Below are 19463 nucleotides of genomic sequence, written 5' to 3' on the forward strand. Positions count from 1 at the left end.
TAAGTCCCATTGGTATTCTCTGACTTCCAACTTCCACCCTCTCCTCTCTTAAATATGCATGATTAATGTGGACCCAATCAATCTCCATTTGTTCAGCTCTCCTGACATACCGATACAACCTTCACTGAGAATGCCGTTTTACCATCCTCCCCTTCTACGAATATCTGAATCAGATAGGACACTATTCAACCCTGTCTTTGTTTTCTATGTGCAGTATATATCATGTTTTCTATGTGCAGTACATATCATATATGTACTACTATTTGGAGTCACGATCAATTATTTATAGGGAGTCCTCTGGTTCAGAGTAACACAAATGTAAAAGTCATATACAGTGATTTATAAATATTGCAAAACAAACAGCAATAATTATCAGTATAGTACTGTACCATGGAATTCTCTACACAAAAGTTAACTACTGTACTTCATTATCAATGCCACGTGCGTGATACATCGTCTTCATTAAAATTTAGGTCAATATCAACTTCCATTTCTATTACCTGAAGAGACAGAACCAGTATTACTTGTATAGCAAAACTTGAAATTCTGCTTCATAGTGAAACTGTCACAACACCTTTAGCCTTGAAACTCCACACCCAAACACTCGATGAAAAAACCCACAATTACGAAATCTTTAAGGGACATAAAAACAATAACATCATTTTGCAGCACACTCTTTTTGTATAGATGTACTCTCTTCTCAAAAAGTCCTTGGGACACAATTCTCCCAACATGCTAAAGCAAATAAACTTTTTTTATTAGCAAATAAAAGTGAAACCTTTCTCCTTTGCTTACCAACGACTGAAAACTAAACTGCCACAAGGGGGTCAGTATAAAATAATTACTTATCCACTAACACTCTTACAATTAATAATTTTGATCATGCATGATTATCTTTCTCTTATTCCAGTAAGATGAATGAATGGAGAAATAAATGGCTTCATGAGCACTACAGTGCATCGTGTGCAAACTACTACTGTAGTTCCATCAAACCAAGGACTACGGACACCAGTTGTTGTCTTGCCCTGTCCAGTCCTCCTCTTACTAAAACCATCTCCTTCAGCATAAGATATAGGCAGTCCCCAGTTTACAACGGGTCCGGCTTACGACGTTCCGAGGTTACGACGATTTTCAAATATATTCATCAGAAATTATTTCCCGGTTTACGATGCATGTTCTGGGGTTGCGACGCGTCGTACGCCGATCCGACGGAAGAAATATGGCTCCAAAATGGCAGAATAATCATAATTTGGAGGTTTTTTTTATGAAAAACTCAATAAAAATGCAGTTTACATCGTTTTCAATGCACCCAAAGCATTAAAAGTAAGGTTTTCTTAGGATTTTTTACAATTTTCGACGATTTTTCAGTTTATAACGATTTTCGGTTTACGACGCGGCGTAAAAACGGAACCCCGTCGTAAACCGGGGACTGCCTGTAATTGGAAATTTAGAGAATGGTACTACTATAAGCACAAAAATCTTGAAATCCTCTTCTGCCCACCCTATCGTATCCACAAATATGCCCATCCTTTTGAGCAAGTTCCCTTTGTCTTCGACTAAACAGTCATCCACAGGACAACAGAACAGAAACCAGAGGAGTTGCAGAACAAGGTGGTCATTCTGTCCTTTAGCTGAAGCTTTGTAACTGGATTCAGCTCATCTTCATGCCCAGGAGAAACTACAGACCCCAAGACCTCTAAATTCAATGGTTCTTCTGTCCCAAGTCTAAGTTACAGAGGCTGTTTACTGAACGGCTCCACAAAAATACTTCCCAAACAGGCTTCAATATCCCTGGCATAACATATATGTGCAGTACCATTTCATTTCTTCCTCAAGTTTAGTTTTTAAATGATTAAACATAATTAGTACTGTTATGTGATTTTAAACTACAACTGACAATGCAACATTTCATTAACTATACCACTGCATGCATTTACATTGATGAAAACACTGGAAAATGTAAGCGATTCAAAATTTTCTTCTTTCATATTCCACCCAATAACCGTATTGTTGTACTAGGAAGGTCATGGCAGACAATTTATTAAGGTGATGAGAAATTTCTTCCCCTTGCACTGTAGTGAGCAAAAACAATCATAAATGTAGCTGACATGTAAAGGCAGTGGTTCAGCTGAGATGGTATTTATAATATTATACTGTTTGTCATGACAATATACAGTTGTCCTTACAGTAAATAAAAAAACGTCTATAAAAGTAAACAAAACTTACTGTCAGAAGACTTTGACATAAATACATTATTTATTATTATAATTATTACTATTATTATTATTAATATTATTTTGGAATAGCTGAAGATGACTTGTTTCATCATGGCAATTGCCAAATCCACCCTTGCACTATAGAGGAACACCCCATTCTTTTATAAATCATAAATATAAGAAAAAAACTTACCGTGGGAACCCCCTGTAGCCAAACTGTGCGCTGGGCTCCCCAGAAAGTCTCGGTCGCCAGCTCCAGTGCTGTGGAGGATTTATGCAGTTCATGTGTGCATCTGACACCTGACCTTCTGGGCAACATAAGGGCATCGAATAGCCATTGAAATCGCTCACTTCTGCAACACAAAGTTTGTTGTTAAAATCTTACTGTAAGGGAATGCACTGACTAAATGCTTCCTATGTGACCCTTTGTATGTCAATATTTTTAAAAAATATCCTTTTCCAAGAAACTGCAGATATGGTGGCTATAAATATTGCTCAGTATATACTACAACACAATTATGGAAGTAGCCATGGAGAATCAATTTTCATAAAGGGAACATTTTAATCAAAAGGGGTTATTCAACGGCTAAATAGACATACAGCAATGATTTTCATGTATACATATAAAGGAGGTTTGCCATACACTGAATACTTTAATTACTGAACCATAAATGACTGAATACGCCTATTGATCTTCACTGACTTTAGAACATTAACAAAAATAGCCTCGTGGTCATTAATCACTGGACATGCCTAGTGGAGGATAATATTAACAACACTGATCTTCATGTATATTCCCTGAAAATATCAAAAGTAACCGAGAAGCCAAGAAATCCTGAGATTACAAGTTGCTGGCAAGTTTATCACCGCCACCTAGTTGATAATGCAAATCATGGAACAGCAAGATAAAAAGATAGCGGATAAGATTAAGAGAAAACTCACGTCTATCGGCAGTCAGGTGGTCCGGATCTGCCACTCTACTCTCAGCCTGGAGGGGGCTACCCACACCACGGCCCACGGGGGAGTCATAGTTGAAATTTAGGTCCCCGTAGCTGTAGTCGTAATTATAAGGGTCGTCAAATTCGGCGCCGTGGGCCAACACTACCAGGGCGCCCAGGCACGCAAGGCTTCTTGGCCACTGCATTTTTTTTTATTGGAAATGTAAGCAGATGTCTTCTGGATTCGGTTATACTATCTGGTGGCCTGAGTCACAGCATTATTCGCCGATGCAAAAATCTTGCCCGTCTCCGTTTCTTTCGAGATCTGGAAATGAAGGGAGAGATGTTAGGTTGATATTATAGTAGTGCAAGTCTGTGAAACTTAGGCCTATATGAATACTGAACTAGACTAACGTTACTAAGGAATACATAAAGATCAATCTTGTGGAATTTTCGTATTTTTCTTTGAACTGTTGTTCCTGTGAGATTCATTTACGCTCTTTTTACCCACAACCTTCGAATGTCTGTTGGTTTTGTAGCTGTTTTCAGACTAAAGTGGCCTTGTGTCAGACCGCCTAGGGTCTTGAGGGGTTCACACAAATTAGCTGAACCTGCGAAAGGCTGTTCTGATATATGTCCTGTTTTTTAAAAATGAGAGAGAGAGAGAGAGAGAGAGAGAGAGAGAGAGAGAGAGAGAGAGAGAGAGAGAGAGATTAGCCTAAAGGAAAACAACTAAAACGAATATATACGAATATATAAATAAGCGAACTCAACAGCTGGATGCTTGGGGAAATAAAACGTCATTAGCAGTCAATGCAGGCTCGTAAAAACTGTCGCTCCTGCTACCTGCTTTTGTTTATTAGTCCTAAGAGGAGACTGATGTCTCCTGCAGTATTTGACTTAGTTCCTGAAATGCAAATGTGACTATTATCTAGGCCTACTCAAATAAGACTACTATTTCCTATATCTTTGCTTTTTCGTATATTTTTTTTTTATTTGTGCGGGCAATAATAGGAAAAATATGCTTCTCAAGGAGAAAACAGTCACCTTGGAAGGACGACCAGAGAGAGAGAGAGAGAGAGAGAGATGAAATAATTGGAAGGTTGATAGCCGACCCTCGTCATGTTTTCGTTACTTATGAAAGTGAAACTCTCTCTCTCTCTCTCTCTCTCTCTCTCTCTCTCTCTCTCTCTCTCTCTCTCTCTCTCTCTCAACGAAAGAGCAGCCCGTGGTGTCTCCAGTTCAACAAATGAATGCTTTCTTTATTCACCCTGAGCACGCATTCCTACGAAAGAGGCTCAAATTTAGGCCTAACCTATTTTAACACAAATAATTCAACTTCTTTATAGAAAAATTTTGCTTAACTATAGCCTCTATTGTAGACATTGGCATAAATCAGTGTCTCATTTATGCATAGGCTTTAGTTTTCTTCAGTTGCATTAGCCCTCCTCAAACTTTTTCAATGCATAGACCTACGTAATTTCCTAAATGAATGAGTGAATAATCCTCCATTATCAAGACAGTATGTGATTGATGAAGGTCTATATTTTTACATCTAAATACCCGATCGCTGAAGCCTGCTTTTGAAAACATTTCATTCGTATAGTCCTCAACACTCCAGACTGATAAAAGCATAGGCCTATCGACAATTTCTTCAGTATATGAATACTGAAGTCAGCCTTCTTCTAAAAGAAGCCAAGTTGGTGAAAATAAAACCATCTCCTCTCGTCATATCGACAAAACCAACCTTGAAACAGCTTCAAGTTTTTTAAACCAGGCCCTAATCGCTTTGTAAGTGTTAATAAGCACTTGAGTAAAAAAAAACACTTATTATCTCAGGGGCTCAACATGTTATCGCTGCTTTTAAAGTTTAGAAAATTTAAACACATGATTATTATGATCGACTCGGTCCATCTGACTCCGCGGTGACTGTTCATTAAAGTAATGAGCCGTCATTTTAGTAAGTTATTCACAGCTGTGTCAGGGTGGAGAGAAGCATGGAAATTACAGCGGCTAGCAGTCTAATCCACTATAAGGGGGAAAGGGACTTCTATCATCAATAATAATGAAATTGAACGAATATTAACTTTAAACATTAACACAAGGACATGACTTGTAAAGCAAGCTTCCACAGAGTAGGATACAATTCTGCAAATAAATATATATACATACATATATATGTGCATGGCTATTCGATAACAGATTATTTATAAAAGATAAATCAGTTATACCAACTAGAAGTTATAAACGAGGAGCCTTCAAAATCTTATATCAAACAGTGTCAAGCGAAACCAAAACAGGATATATATACATACATACATACATATAGGCTATATGTGCATGGCTATTCAATAACAAATTATATATATAAGATAAATGTTACATTAATTAGAAGTTATAACTGAGGAGCCCTCAAAATCTTATATCAAACAGCGTCAAACGAAACCAAAACAGGAGGGTACTGAAAATATTCAAGGCCTGGATAGGCCTAAGTGAAATTCGTGTTGTCCGAGACTTTATGATTAAACAATCTATAGGCCTATACTGATTACTCTCCAAGTCAAAAGAGAATCTCGGAGAAGGGAAGACAAATATTAGGGTGCTGTACGTAAAGCAGGTAGCATAATATTAATATAAAACATCATAATATACTCCGTGTACATAGCTACAGTATCTACAATGTCCACGCTGATTATATAAGCCGCAACTTGGCGTCTAACGGAGTTTACAGACTGATTCGTGAACAGTGTAAACAAGACTGACGATTATAAAACAAAAGTTTACAGATTTACAATAACAAAATTTTCATCTTTGGTTTAAACGAGTTCAGTATAGGCCTACTGTGTATGCCTAAACTGAAATATAAGCGAGAGAGAGAGAGAGAGAGAGAGAGAGAGAGAGAGAGAGAATTACGTGCACAAACAAGCACCTCTCACAAAAGACGAGGCAAAAAAAGAAAGAAAGAAAGGAAGGAAAAAATGCATACCAAGTTTCAGAGTGTCGTGTTGTAACATTATACCCAGTCTGCAGCGCTGCTATCCTTCCATTTTTAGTTATTTATATGAGCCCCAAAACAACTTCAACTTGAATTCCCCCACTGTATATTAGATGATCTAAACATCTACTACGATTTACAAGTCTATAAAAGACCAGTGAAGCATCTAAACATCTAATACTAAACAGAAAATCGTTATTCCAGAAAACACAATCAAGCAACCTAAACAGTTAAACAGTTACGTCAACTCGGTCTCCACTTTCGTCTCCCGTCCTGGACGGGGAATAACTCATCAATCATCAATCTCAATCCCTGTTGAAGGGTGCCCGTAGAACCCTTCCACCCCTCAATTAATAATCGATAAATTTTTTGTCTATTCCCTGATGAGTATTTGCATGAGTTACCAAAGGGTGGCTCTTTCCACGGGTTTGTGAATTCAGCGAATATGAAGTTTCAAATAACGCGAAATACCCGAAGGTATTTTCTATTTCTGCTTGATTTTCTATTATAAGCTTTCTAAATCCAATTTAATTCATCAAAAAGACACTGTTCACTACACGGGCCAACACTTAATTATAGCATAAATTTATTAAAGGACGAAATACGTACGTCAATAGACCTATGTGGGGATGAAGGTACAACTCTTAAGACTTTCTTACCCTAAGCCATGACCCTCACAAGTCGACTGAAAATCAGTTATAAATCATAGCTTAGGTCATGAGGCACAATGATTTTTATGGAAACATGTTGAATATTAATGTAAAAATTATACTGTCTATAAACAGGGGTTTCTCTGTTTACCATTGTAGGCCTGGGCCTAGACCTATCCACCAAACAGCTTTGGATTCTTAAGTAGTTTCATATAGGCCTATGCTAGATTAAATAATGTTACCGGCCTCCGTGGTTTAGTGATAAATAATGCATATAATACACGGAATACTAAATGAAGAAATATTTCAAATCTTCCTTTCATACGGTGCGCTGTTACTCGTATCATATGGAGAGTATTGATATAATTCTTACAGTACCAAAAATTCACTGTTATCGAGAGACCGGATAAAACCAGCATTGATAAGGAACTGAACAAGTGTCCTCCATTAATATACTACGTCAGTCTTGCTGAACAAACAGGAGTATAAGATCTATTGTCCACGTGAAAACAAATATACATTGTACAGTACATCAATTGCTCAACAATTTACTTAGATGAAGTATTTTCTCTCTCTCTCTCTCTCTCTCTCTCTCTCTCTCTCTCTCTCTCTCTCTCTCTCTCTCTCTCTCTCTATATATATATATATATATATATATATATATATATATATATATATATATATATATATATATCAATTCCCTTGAACAAAAATAAAAAAATAGTCCAAACGCAGACAAGTTGAACACACTGAAGGGCAAGAAGTAGTCTTGCACTCAGTACAATTTATGCCAATTGACGCAGCCGTGTTGGTGATTGTCAAAACGACGGATGAAAAGGGAACAGAGAGAGAGAGAGAGAGAGAGAGAGAGAGAGAGAGAGAGAGAGAGAGAGAGAGAGAGAGAGAGAGAGAGAGAGAGAAACAAGAAGATATCTAAAATGGAAACAGTAGGCCAAAACAATTCTGTTACTTAATTTGTAAAATATCCTACTTGTAATAATTTACATTTTTATCTCTTTACTTATTAATTTGGTTATTTATCTTTTTCTTTTTTGATACCTAACTGATATATTCTTTCTGTATTTCCCCATTACCTTCTGCTACTTCTTTCTAATGAACGCCATAATATTCTTTGGAAGCTTGAATTTCAAGTCAGTGACCCCTGTGGTGGGCTTGTTCTTTATGAGAAAGGGTCAGTCTTCTGAATACTAATAATAATCAAGGTATTTCTTTAAATCTTCTACCCAAGCATGGACAGACACACAGACAGACTTGTTGCCAAACAGACAGACTTGCTGACAGACAGACAGAGAGACTTGTTGTCGACAAACAGACATGCCTGTTGGCTAACAGACAAAAATAGACAAGGGATGTTTTCAATAGTCCACACAGCTGCTGACAAGGGGGAAACGTTTTCCCCTGAGTGAGCAAAAGTTTCCCTTGAATGAGGAAAACAGTTTTCCCTTAAGTGAGCAAAACAGTTTTCCCTTGAGTGAGCAAAACAGTTTTCCCTTAAGTGAGCAAAACAGTTTTCCCTTAAGTGAGCAAAACAGTTGCCCTGAGTGAGCAAAAGCTTCCCTTGATTGAGGAAAACAGTTTTCCCTTAAGTGATCAAAACAGTTCCCCCTGAGTGAGCAAAAGTTTCCCTTGAACGAGGAAAGCAGTTTTCCCTTAAGTGAGCAAAATAGTTTTTCCATGAGTGAGCAAAACAGTTTTCCCTTGAGTGAGCAAAACAGTTTTCCCATAAGTGAGCAAAACAGTTTTCCCTTAAGTGAGCAAAACAGTTTTCCCTTAAGTGACCAAAACAGTACCCCCTGAGTAAGCAAAACTTTCCCTAGAATGAGGAAAACAGTTTTCCCTTAAGTTTTCCCTAAGTGAGTAAAATAGTTTTCCCTAAAGTGAGCGAAACAGTTTTCCCTTGAGTGAGCAAAACAGTTTCCCCTGAGTGAGCAAAATAGTTTTCCATAAATGAGGAGAAATTTTCCCTTGAATGAGCAAAACAAGTTTTCCTCTCAGTGAGCAAAGTGACCCCCAAATTCGCTCTTAAAAGCGTCTGTTCTGGGCTCTGTTGCTGTCTGTGACATTTATCTCGTACCCCAGACAAGGTCACAGACTAGAAGACAACACTTGTCTACATGCACCACTTGGCACTGAGACTTCAAGATTTGTTTTCTAAAGTAAGAGAAAATCTTTCTTCTAAAGTAAAAAAAAAATTTTTAAAATTTTTTTTCTAACGTAGAAAAATCTTCTTCTAACGTAAACAAATTTTTTTATAAAAAATCTTTTTTGCTAAAGTAACAAATCTTTTTTTTTTTAAGTAAACAACTCTCTTTTTTTAAAGTAAACAAAACTTTTTTTTTTAAGCAAACAAATCTTTTTTTATAAAGTAAAAACCTTTTTTCTAAAGTGTAAAATTTTTTTCTGAGTAAAAAACCTTTTTTCTAAAGTAAAAAACCTTTTATTTTCTAAGGAAATCTTTTTTTAACGTAAAAATCTTTTTTTAAGTAAAAAAAATATATGTTCACGAAAAGCTCCAGTGGTGTGGGAATGTAACCCTAATAATAATAATAATAATAATAATAATAATAATAATAATAATAATAATAATAATAATAATAATAATAATGTTGTAAGTGTAAATAAATGTGTATTTAAGGTATATATAAAACGGGAGCGTTCGAAAACCTGCTCGATTCTCCTTAATAATAATAATAATAACAATAATAATAATAATAATAATAATAATAATAATAATAATAATGGTTTTGCCATATTTGTAACATATATATGTATATATAAAAAAGTCATATGTATATATATATATATATCTATATTTTTATGGCTAATTTCACTCCTGTTAAGAAAATAATTTTACTAATATGACAATTACTGCTAACAGCATTATTATTATTATTATTATTATTATTATTATTATTATTATTATTATTATTATTATTATTATTATATTCAAGCGTGACTATGCAGCTAAAATGTTCCTTCATGGCACTCGTAAAATTTAATACGTGCGCGCGCACTTACGTCACTCATTTCAACACACGGAAACAGTGGTAACCAAAGCCTCAGAGAGAGAGAGAGAGAGAGAGAGAGAGAGAGAGAGTATAAAAATAGCTCACAAAGCAATGGTCACTGACACCTGAGAGAGAGAGAGAGAGAGAGAGAGAGAGAGTGCTCTATTACCGGCCTGCATTGTTTAGAGAGAGAGAGAGAAGAGAGAGAGACAGTGCTCTATTACTGGCCTGCATTGTTTAGTGAGAGAGAGAGAGAGAGAGAGAGAGAGAGAGAGAGAGAGAGAGAGAGAGAGAGAGAGAGATCTATACTACTGGCACACGTAGTTTTTACTCTCAGTACCGTACAATTTGTCAGGGTTCCAATACTAATCTATAAACTATTTATCTATACAATAAAAATACGAGAAACGCTGACTCTATATATAAGTATTGGTACAAACCAAATCACGAAAATATATAGACTGCTGAAGTATAAATGTATTATCAGAAGCAATTAAAAGCACCGAGATATAAGACGATTATAAAAAAAAAAACAAGAAACTGGCAGATTACCACAATCAGGAAACACAGATCTCGAACAGCCACGTAAGAATCTAGAAATCTGACATTTCCTGGTCTGAGAGTGTGTCAGTCAGTTTCTACTGAATGGGCGGAAGCTGTAAGACCGGATCACATTTTCCTGAGATGTAGCCGAGTACCGGGACCTTTCCCTGAAAAAAAAGCGGGACGCCATATCTTAAAAACCAACCACAGAATTTTCTTGAAAATAGTCTCATTATGTTTCCCACACCTAAAATATTCCAGAATTCACATAAATTCTAACCCAACCCAACCTAACCCAGGGGCATGGCAAAAAAACCGGGGCTGGTGCAATCCTTGCATACATCTCAGGAATCTGCGACGGGTCACATTCTGAATAACAGCCATGTAAACGTTTTTCTTTGTTTTTCTTGAAAATATGTTGATGCGTTGATATTCCTACAATGTTTACTGAGGTATTGCCACTGGAGTATTCAACTACAGTAGTCAATATTATCAATATTATTTTTTCTTTATTTCTAATATCACTGTCGTGTTGGTGTAGGCACTGTAGGGGGTCAGTACCGCAGTTACACTATTCAGCCTTGCTTTAGTTCTACTATCTTTACTACTATTATGTGTTCTACTATTTTAACTACTATTATTACTACTAGAAGATACTACAATCTATCAGCATTGCAATTGCTGCTAATATTATGGCCACTGTATTTATAATGATTTTTCTAATATCACTGCTTTTTAATATTTGTGGTCACTACCTTATTACTACTATTCATTATCGTTACTGCTGTTGATCTGACTACTGCCATACTTACCCTACAAACTATCATTCATCATATCATCATCAATAGTAATCATCATTACTTTTATTTATTCGGCAACATATGAAAATAATTACCTATTTCTGCTCAAAACCCTTAAAAGTGTCTGGGTTCGAATCGACCCCCAGGACCAAACAAAGAACTCCCATCAACAGTGCCACTCCCAACGCGCCCCCGAGAACTCCAACGCCCTACCCCAAGCCCCCCCCCCCCTCTCTCTCCAGGTGGTCAATGCGTACCTTGGCGTACACTCATACAAGCAGGCAAACACAGTGCGTGCTACGCTAAAGCAGTTCCGTAGAAAGGACAATCATCGCCAAGAAATCGATCGGTGGACGTCCCAGAGTGCTTGCTTGCGTGTCTGGGGTAATTGCTTCCAATATCAAGATTACGGATCGATGGAGTTAAAAGTTGGAGCGTAAATACGTTCTCAGAATTCTGGACAGTGTCATGGGGGACAATGTCCGTCTGTCTGTCTGCACATGTGTGTGTGTGTGTGTATGTGTGTGTGTGTGTGTGTGTGTGTGTGTGTTAGAAGGTGTCTAACCCACGCGCCCTGATGTCTGTCAATTCACAGGTCACCGACCCTTGTCTGTAGGAGAATAAACAAGAGAGGGGTTCATCCACATCATATTCCCAAAATTCTGACTTGGGGGTTTTTCTGTGAATCGAGTGTAGAAATTATTGAACACCAACCAAGTTGGGAGTTCATTGCATGTGGGTGCTATAGACATTCTTGACGCTTTGTAATGTATAATTGTATTGCGTGCTCTCTGTTTATCACATTAAAACATCTACAATACGAATGTATTTTCTTTCCATTAACCTGGATCTTGTGAAGCCTTGGTAATATTATCTGAGGATGAATCATTGAGATCTGTACTTGATAAATGTGGCAGTAAATACGTTTAGAGTTGTCTTAACTTGTAGGTACTTCGAAAAACATCGCACACTTTCATAGTTTATCATCTCCAGACCCTGTACGTCTTACTTTCAATCGAAAGGACTAGACGTCAAATAGTCTTCAATTTGTCCATTCAATATGACTTTCTGCGCATTTCCACCAGTCTTTGTTTTATCAATTCTTTATCTACTTTTCCCAACAGTTACTCATTCCTTATCTCTCCCAACCGTAAATGAACGTATGCAAACAGTTACTGCATACTTACTTTCATACCGTAAATTTCACTAGATGATATGATTCCTTGGTCAACCTGTCTTTCATCGTATTAGAGGCGTGGGAAGGCTCATTTGTGACAACAGTTTATGAAGTCATAAATATTTATTTAATTAACAAATTAGCCTTTGACAAATGCATTTCCGGTAGGAAAAGGAAACGCTGTTTTAACATTCTTTTAGCTGTAGGCTAATCACCTACTTTCGCTAACGAGAGAATTGTAGCCACTAATTACATAGCAACATTTTCCAAGAGGTATTTATACTTTTTTCAGAGCCACATCAATCTTTGACTAATGTAATTCAAGTAAGTAAAGGAAAGGATATTTTTGTCATTCTTTTAGGTGTTTATCCACTACTTTCGCTGACGAGAGAATTGTAGCCATTAATTACATAGAAACATTGTCAAAGGAAATTTATATTTTTCGGAAATTGATATCTTTTTTCACACCCAACAGAAATTTTTGAAATTTTTTTTTATTTCTTTACTTGTAAAACCGTTACTGAAATCATTATCCAGCTACAAGACTTTCATCTTGACCTAAATTATTATGTACGTTTATTCTTCTATCGGTTTCAAGGCATCCTGTAATTTAGTAAATTACCTCTATCCTTCGTTAATTGATAGGTTGCGTTACTATATTACAAACTTCATTGCCAATACATTGTACTTTATGCTCTCCCCGTTAGAGAAGGGTCCAAATGCATTATACTCGTCTTGCGTATTAATTATCCTTTACGTAACTCTGCCTTGAATCAATAAGCTTATACTTTATTACCCTTTTAGCTAAATAACCCCAAATTTAAGTTTACATCTGTTGGATATCAATTTTAATATAGATAGTTTAGCGAATCCAAATAGAAACTATCTGACAATGATTAAAATTGAATCCAGATATTATTTTTCATTTCATACTCACTTTGCTTAACAATGCCCGACTATGTGACAACATTACACCAGTGATCTCCGACCGGCCAGTGAAGAACAAGAGGAATTTGTTTCTGGTGATAGAAATTCATTTCTCGCCATAATGTGGTTCAGACAAACAATAATCCTTCGGGCCAGCCCTAGGAGAGCTGTTAATCAGCTCAGTGGTCTGGTTAAACTAAGATATACTTAAGTGACATACGTCACTTTGCTTCCGGGTCTTGAAAAAAAATACGGTGCATGTTCCAAATAAAACATAGCTATATAGACAAAAAAAAAAGTACGGTACAAGTTCCATATGAAACATGGTTATTCAGACAATAATAGACAAACAAAAAAAAAATACGGTACAAGTTCCAAATGAAACATGGCTATTTAGAAAAAAATACGGTGCATGTTCCATATGAAACATGGCTACTCAGACAAAAAAATACGGTACGTTTTCCGTATGAAATATGGCTATATAGGTAAACAATAAAAAAAATACGGTATATGTTCCGTACGAAACATGGCTATTTAGAAAAAAAAAATACGGTACATGTTCCAAATAAAACATGGCTATTTAGACAAAAAAAAAAATACAGTACATGTTCCATATGAAACATGGCTATTTAGACAAAAAAAAAAAATACGGTATATACATGTTCCAAATGAAACATGGCTACTTAATAAAAAAAATACGGTACATTTCCCAAATGAAACATGGCTATTTAGACAATGCTGCAAAGTTCACGACAAAATCATATTTAACCCAAAAACACACCTTAGTTTTAATTTCATATTTACCATGCTTTTCGATATTCCGGAACGAATAACGTCAAATTATGATCCCCACATATTCTTTGGTTCTTAGCCAAAGGAATGTTAAAATTGACATATATGAAATTATACAAGGATATTTACAATATACATTACAAATGTAGTTACCGGGAAAAATTCTAAACAAACCGATATCTGATACATCAAAGGAATATTCTATATTTAAATTTCATATCTAAATAAAACCTATGCATTTTAACACTCAAATTCATAATTTGGAATTTATAGCTGTTCATACCTATTACGAACTGAAGCATCAATTAGTATCGAACCTTTCGGTTTTCAGCAAGTATTCTGGGATGGGGCTGCGAGGCTTACACCTTGTATTAAGGTTATTTCAATGGACTCCGAGGTCTAACCTCCGGTTTTCAACTTTTCCAAAAGGGCGATGCCATTATGAAAAACACTGTCATCATTATTATTATTCAGAAGATGAACCCTATTCATATGGAACAAGTCCACCAAAGGCCACTGACTTGAAATTCAAGCTTCCAAAGAACATGGCGTTCATTCGAAAGAAGTAACAGAAGGTACTGTCACAGGAAATAGAGAGAAGGTTTCAGTTATTCGAAAAGAAAAAGTATAACAGAATAATGAATAAATAGATAAAAATGCAAGTAAATTATACAACACAAGGAGAATTATTACTTTAGGGTAGCAATGCGTTGCATCTCTGCTTGAACTTTGGAGGTTCTGAGAGCACAGCACCCTTAGGGAGGTCGTTCGTGACAGAGGATTAACAAATATACTCCAGTAATCAGTTACTTAAACAGAAAAGACAGGGTCATAGTTATCATTAATGTGACGAAAAAGAAAAAAAAAGTGTCATAATTCAAAACATTATTATTATTATTATTATTATTATTATTATTATTATTATTATTATTATTATTGTTGTTGTTGTTGTTGTTGTTGTTGAATCAAATTGCTGCATCGCATTCAATTTGTATAGAGTCTTCTCTATTTTTCTAATGACTGCTTTTTCTCTGGTTTCATTTTTGGATATGGAAACCAGTGAAAAAGTCATTATAGGCTGATAATAATCATTGTAATTGCGGATAAATGGAGTGATGATAATAATAATAATAATAATAATAATAATAATAATAATAATAATAATAATAATAATAATAATAATAATAATATACTGGGAGAAAACCCTCTTTTAAGCAAGTAGTTTTGAATAAAATTCCTGCATCCGCTGCATTCAATTTGTATAGAGTCGCCTCTATTTTTCTAATGATTGCTTTTTCTCTGGTACTGCAACGGGCGAGTAACGTTCCGATGTTATTTATTCATCTTCAGGAGGGAAGTTATCGAAATTCAGGGATTCCATATATCCGTGTATTTAAATACATGGAATCCCTGAATTTCGACCAACTTCCCTCCTGAAGACGAATAACATCGGAACGTTACTCGCCCGATGCAGTACCAGAGAAAAAGCAATCAATAAAAAATAGAGAAGACTCTATACAAATTGAATGCATCTGATGCAGGAATTTTATTCAACACTACTTGCTTAAAAGAGGGGTTTCTCCCAACATATTATTATTATTATTATTATTATTATTATTATTATTATTATTATAATCACTCCATTTACCCGCAATTACAATGATTATCATCAGCTTACAATGACTTTTTCACTGGTTTTCATATCCAAAAATGAAAATTCAATTCAATTCCACTGACGAGATATAAAAAAATGAATAAAAACTGTAATTAAACATAACCACAGGGTTTGCAAACCTTCTTCCCCATTACCCACCACCCCCCCCCCCAAATCCCGCGCCCTAATAATGGGTTCCCTGTCACGTAGGAAGCCATCTTTACAATTTGGCTTTCGGAGCATAATTCACGCCTAAGAAAACATGGATATCTAATTGCTGTCACTTCTCCGAGAGGAGGGTTACATTACATCACTCAAACAACAATAACAGTAGTTGTGGCAGTAGTAATGGTAGTTGTAGTTCTGAACGTAACTGTTATTTTAATAATTGGGTTTAATTCTTAAAGCTTAATTCTTAATTTTAGTGTGTAATATATATATATATATATATATATATATATATATATATATATATATATATATATATATATATATATATATATATATATATATATATATTTACTACTATATATATTCTCCATCGGAATGTGAACACACCATTTTTATAATAATAATAATAATAATAATAATAATAAGAAGAAGAAAGAAGAAGAAGAAGAAGAAGAAGAAGAAGAAGAAGAAGAAGAAGAAGAAGAAGAAGAAGAAGAAGAAGAAGAAGAAAAATTAAATGACTTGCCATTTCCACATAGAAGCGAGCATCGCAATAATAATAATAATAATAATAATAATAATAATAATAATAATGATAATCCCAATATTCTCCAGCCCACCACAAACCACATACCGCGCCAATTACAAATCTCAAAAGATCTTCCTTCATTCAATTAAGACCGGCAATTACGATCCCAGAGCCAACGCTTTCATATAAAAGTAAAAGAGAGAGAGAGAGAGAGAGAGAGAGAGAGAGAGAGAGAGAGAGAGAGAGAGACGTTGCAAAACCGCGGACCGCATAAGAATCGGTTCCAGGTCCGTGATTGGGCGTCCTGATAACGGAGAGTGGAAATGAGACCTGTTCGTATCGCGTCCTTCCGTCACTCGTGATTTACTACGGGGGCGTCCGCTTAATTGCACGTTCCGAGAGAGAGAGAGAGAGAGAGAGAGAGAGAGAGAGAGAGAGAGAGAGAGAGAGAGAGAGAGAAGTCACTGTTTTTTGATGACTAGACAGCATCACTGTTCTGGTGGAATTTTAATTAATATTGTTTCTGAGAGAGAGAGAGAGAGAGAGAGAGAAGTCACTGTTTTTTGATGATTAGACAGAATCACTGGTCTGATGGAATTTTAATTAATATTGTTTCTGAGAGAGAGAGAGAGAGAGAGAGAGAGAGAGAGAGAGAGAGAGAGAGAGAGAGAGAGAGAGAGGACAAGTCACTGTTTTTGATGACTAGACAGCATCACTGGTCTGATGGAATTTTAATTAATATTGTTTCTGAGAGAGAGAGAGAGAGAGAGAGAGAGAGAGAGAGAGAGAGAGAGAGAGAGAGAGAGAGAGAGAGAGTCACTGTTTTTGATGATGAGCCAGCATCACTGGTCTGATGGAATTTTAATTAATATTGTTTCTGAGAGAGAGAGAGAGAGAGAGAGAGAGAGAGAGAGAGAGAGAGAGAGAGAGAGAGAGAGAGAGAGAGAGAGAGTCACTGTTTTTGATGATGAGCCAGCATCACTTCTGATGATTTTAATTAATACTGTTTCTGAGAGAGAGAGAGAGAGAGAGAGAGAGAGAGAAAAGAGAGAGAGAGAGAGTCACTGTTTTTGATGATGAGCCAGCATCACTGGTCTGATGGAATTTTAATTAATATTGAGAGAGAGAGAGAGAGAGAGAGAGAGAGAGAGAGAGAGAGAGAGAGAGAGAGAGAGAGAGAGGAGAACTGTTTTTGATGACTAGACAGCATCACTGGTCTAATGAAATTTTAATCAATATTGTTTCTGAGAGAGAGAGAGAGACCAGAGAGAGAGAGGAGAGAGAGAGAGCTCTGATTCCCAGGTTTTGATAAGACATTAAATGAAATGTATACGTCTGGCGGAGAAAATGATGAGATATTTCTGTGTCACTGTTTTTGATGAGTTTTTGGAGAGAGAGAGAGAGAGAGAGAGAGAGAGAGAGAGAGAGAGAGAGAGAGAGAGAGAGAGAGAGAGAGAAATATTTTTCCTCAGTGTCACTGCCCTTCTAATGAAACTCTTAATGAGAAGACGAAAACCAATAATGTGGTTTGCCGCGCTCTGATTCCCAAATTCGTCAGAAGACTTTCAACAACTCAGCCTCGCCCATTTCTGTGACACTTGACGAACCTCCATTTGTCAAGGTTTAGACATTTGTTAGCTGCGGGGGATCATTAGGCTGAGAGAGAGAGAGAGAGAGAGAGAGAGAGAGAGAGAGAGAGAGAGAGAGAGAGAGAGAGAGAGAGAGAGAGAGAGTTTCTGATAAAACATTTAAATGAAATGTACGTCTGAGAGAGGAAAACAGCGAGACAGAACTTTGTCACTGTTTCGAAGATGGATTTTGAGAGACCTTACAGACCTTACAGTTCGTTCGGGTTGCCCCAGGTCCCTCAGTGTGAGGCACCTCTGATGTCTACCAGAGAATTGCTAATGCATCTTCCGGTATATTTTGCATCTTCCAATCTTGGATGGTCTGGGATGCAGCTAAGATATTTGTCGAGCTTAGTCTAAAACACATCTACGCTCACTCCTGATATGTTCCTCAGATGAGCTGGTAATGCACTGAATAATCACTGCATTATCGATGCTGGTGCGTAGTGGATTAATGTCCTGTGTGCTTTCCTTAGTTTTCCTGGTATAATTTTTTGGGCACTATTAATCTACCTCTGCTTGCTCTTTCTGATATTTTTAGCTCCATGATGTTTTCGGTGATTCCTTCTATCTGTTTCCATGCCTATATTATCATGTAGCGTTCTCTTCTCCTTTCGAGACTATATAATTTTGAGAATTGTAGTCTTTCCCAGTAGTCAAGGTCCTTAACTTCTTCTATTCTAGCTGTAAAGGACCTTTGTACACTATTGTGCAATATCCTTTTGGTAGTGTGGGTACCATATCATATTGCAATGTTCAAGTGGACTACGTACATACGTTTTATAAAGCATAATCATGTGTTCGGCTTTTCTTGTTTTGAAGTGCCGAAACAACACTCCCATTTTTGCTTTGCGTTTTGCCAATAGTATTGCTATTTGATCACTGCATAACATGTTCCTATTCAACATCACACCAAGGTCTTTAATTGCTTCCTTATTTGTGATTGTCTCGTTGTTAGGTCCCCTATATGCATGTATCATTCCTTCTTTATCACCATAATTTATTGATTCAAATTTATCAGAGAGAGAGAGAGAGAGAGAGAGAGAGAGAGAGAGAGAGAGAGAGAGAGAGAGAGAGAGAGAGAGAGACGAGTCACTGTTTTGTGATTGACCAGCATCACTGGGCTGATGAAATTTTAATTAATATTGTTTGTGAGAGAGAGAGAGAGAGAGAGAGAGAGAGAGAGAGAGAGAGAGAGAGAGAGAGAGAGAGAACGCTACATGGTAATTCAAGCATGGAAACAGATAGAAGGAATTACCGAAAACATCATGGAACTAAAATTATCAAAAAGAGCATGCAGAGGTAGATTAATAGTGCCAAAAACTATACCAGGAAAATTAAGGAAAGCACACAGGACATTAATCCACTACGCACCAGCATCGATAATGCAGCGTCTATTCAATGCGCTACCAGC

At 36.4% G+C, this 19463-nt stretch overlaps 1 protein-coding gene across 4 annotated transcripts in view; it reads right to left on the bottom strand.

The window, feature by feature from the left end:
- Positions 1-19463, bottom strand: part of LOC136836964 (probable G-protein coupled receptor Mth-like 3) — a 59656-nt gene that overhangs the window by 12657 nt on the left and 27536 nt on the right. For 2 of the 4 annotated variants that reach the window (XM_067101495.1, XM_067101497.1), the window contains exons 2-3: positions 3159-3479; positions 2410-2569 (exon numbers count right to left, since the gene is read on the bottom strand). In XM_067101495.1, coding sequence (XP_066957596.1) covers positions 2410-2569; positions 3159-3360 — 362 coding nt within the window. In that variant the 5' untranslated portion in view covers positions 3361-3479. Of the gene's footprint in view, positions 1-2409; positions 2570-3158; positions 3480-6140; positions 6441-10380; positions 10539-19463 lie in introns of those variants that run through there. The other 2 variants (XM_067101496.1, XM_067101498.1) reach the window with 2 other exon arrangements.

The sequence above is a fragment of the Macrobrachium rosenbergii genome, chromosome 57, assembly GCF_040412425.1.
Source record: "Macrobrachium rosenbergii isolate ZJJX-2024 chromosome 57, ASM4041242v1, whole genome shotgun sequence".
Taxonomy (NCBI): Eukaryota; Metazoa; Arthropoda; class Malacostraca; order Decapoda; family Palaemonidae; genus Macrobrachium; species Macrobrachium rosenbergii.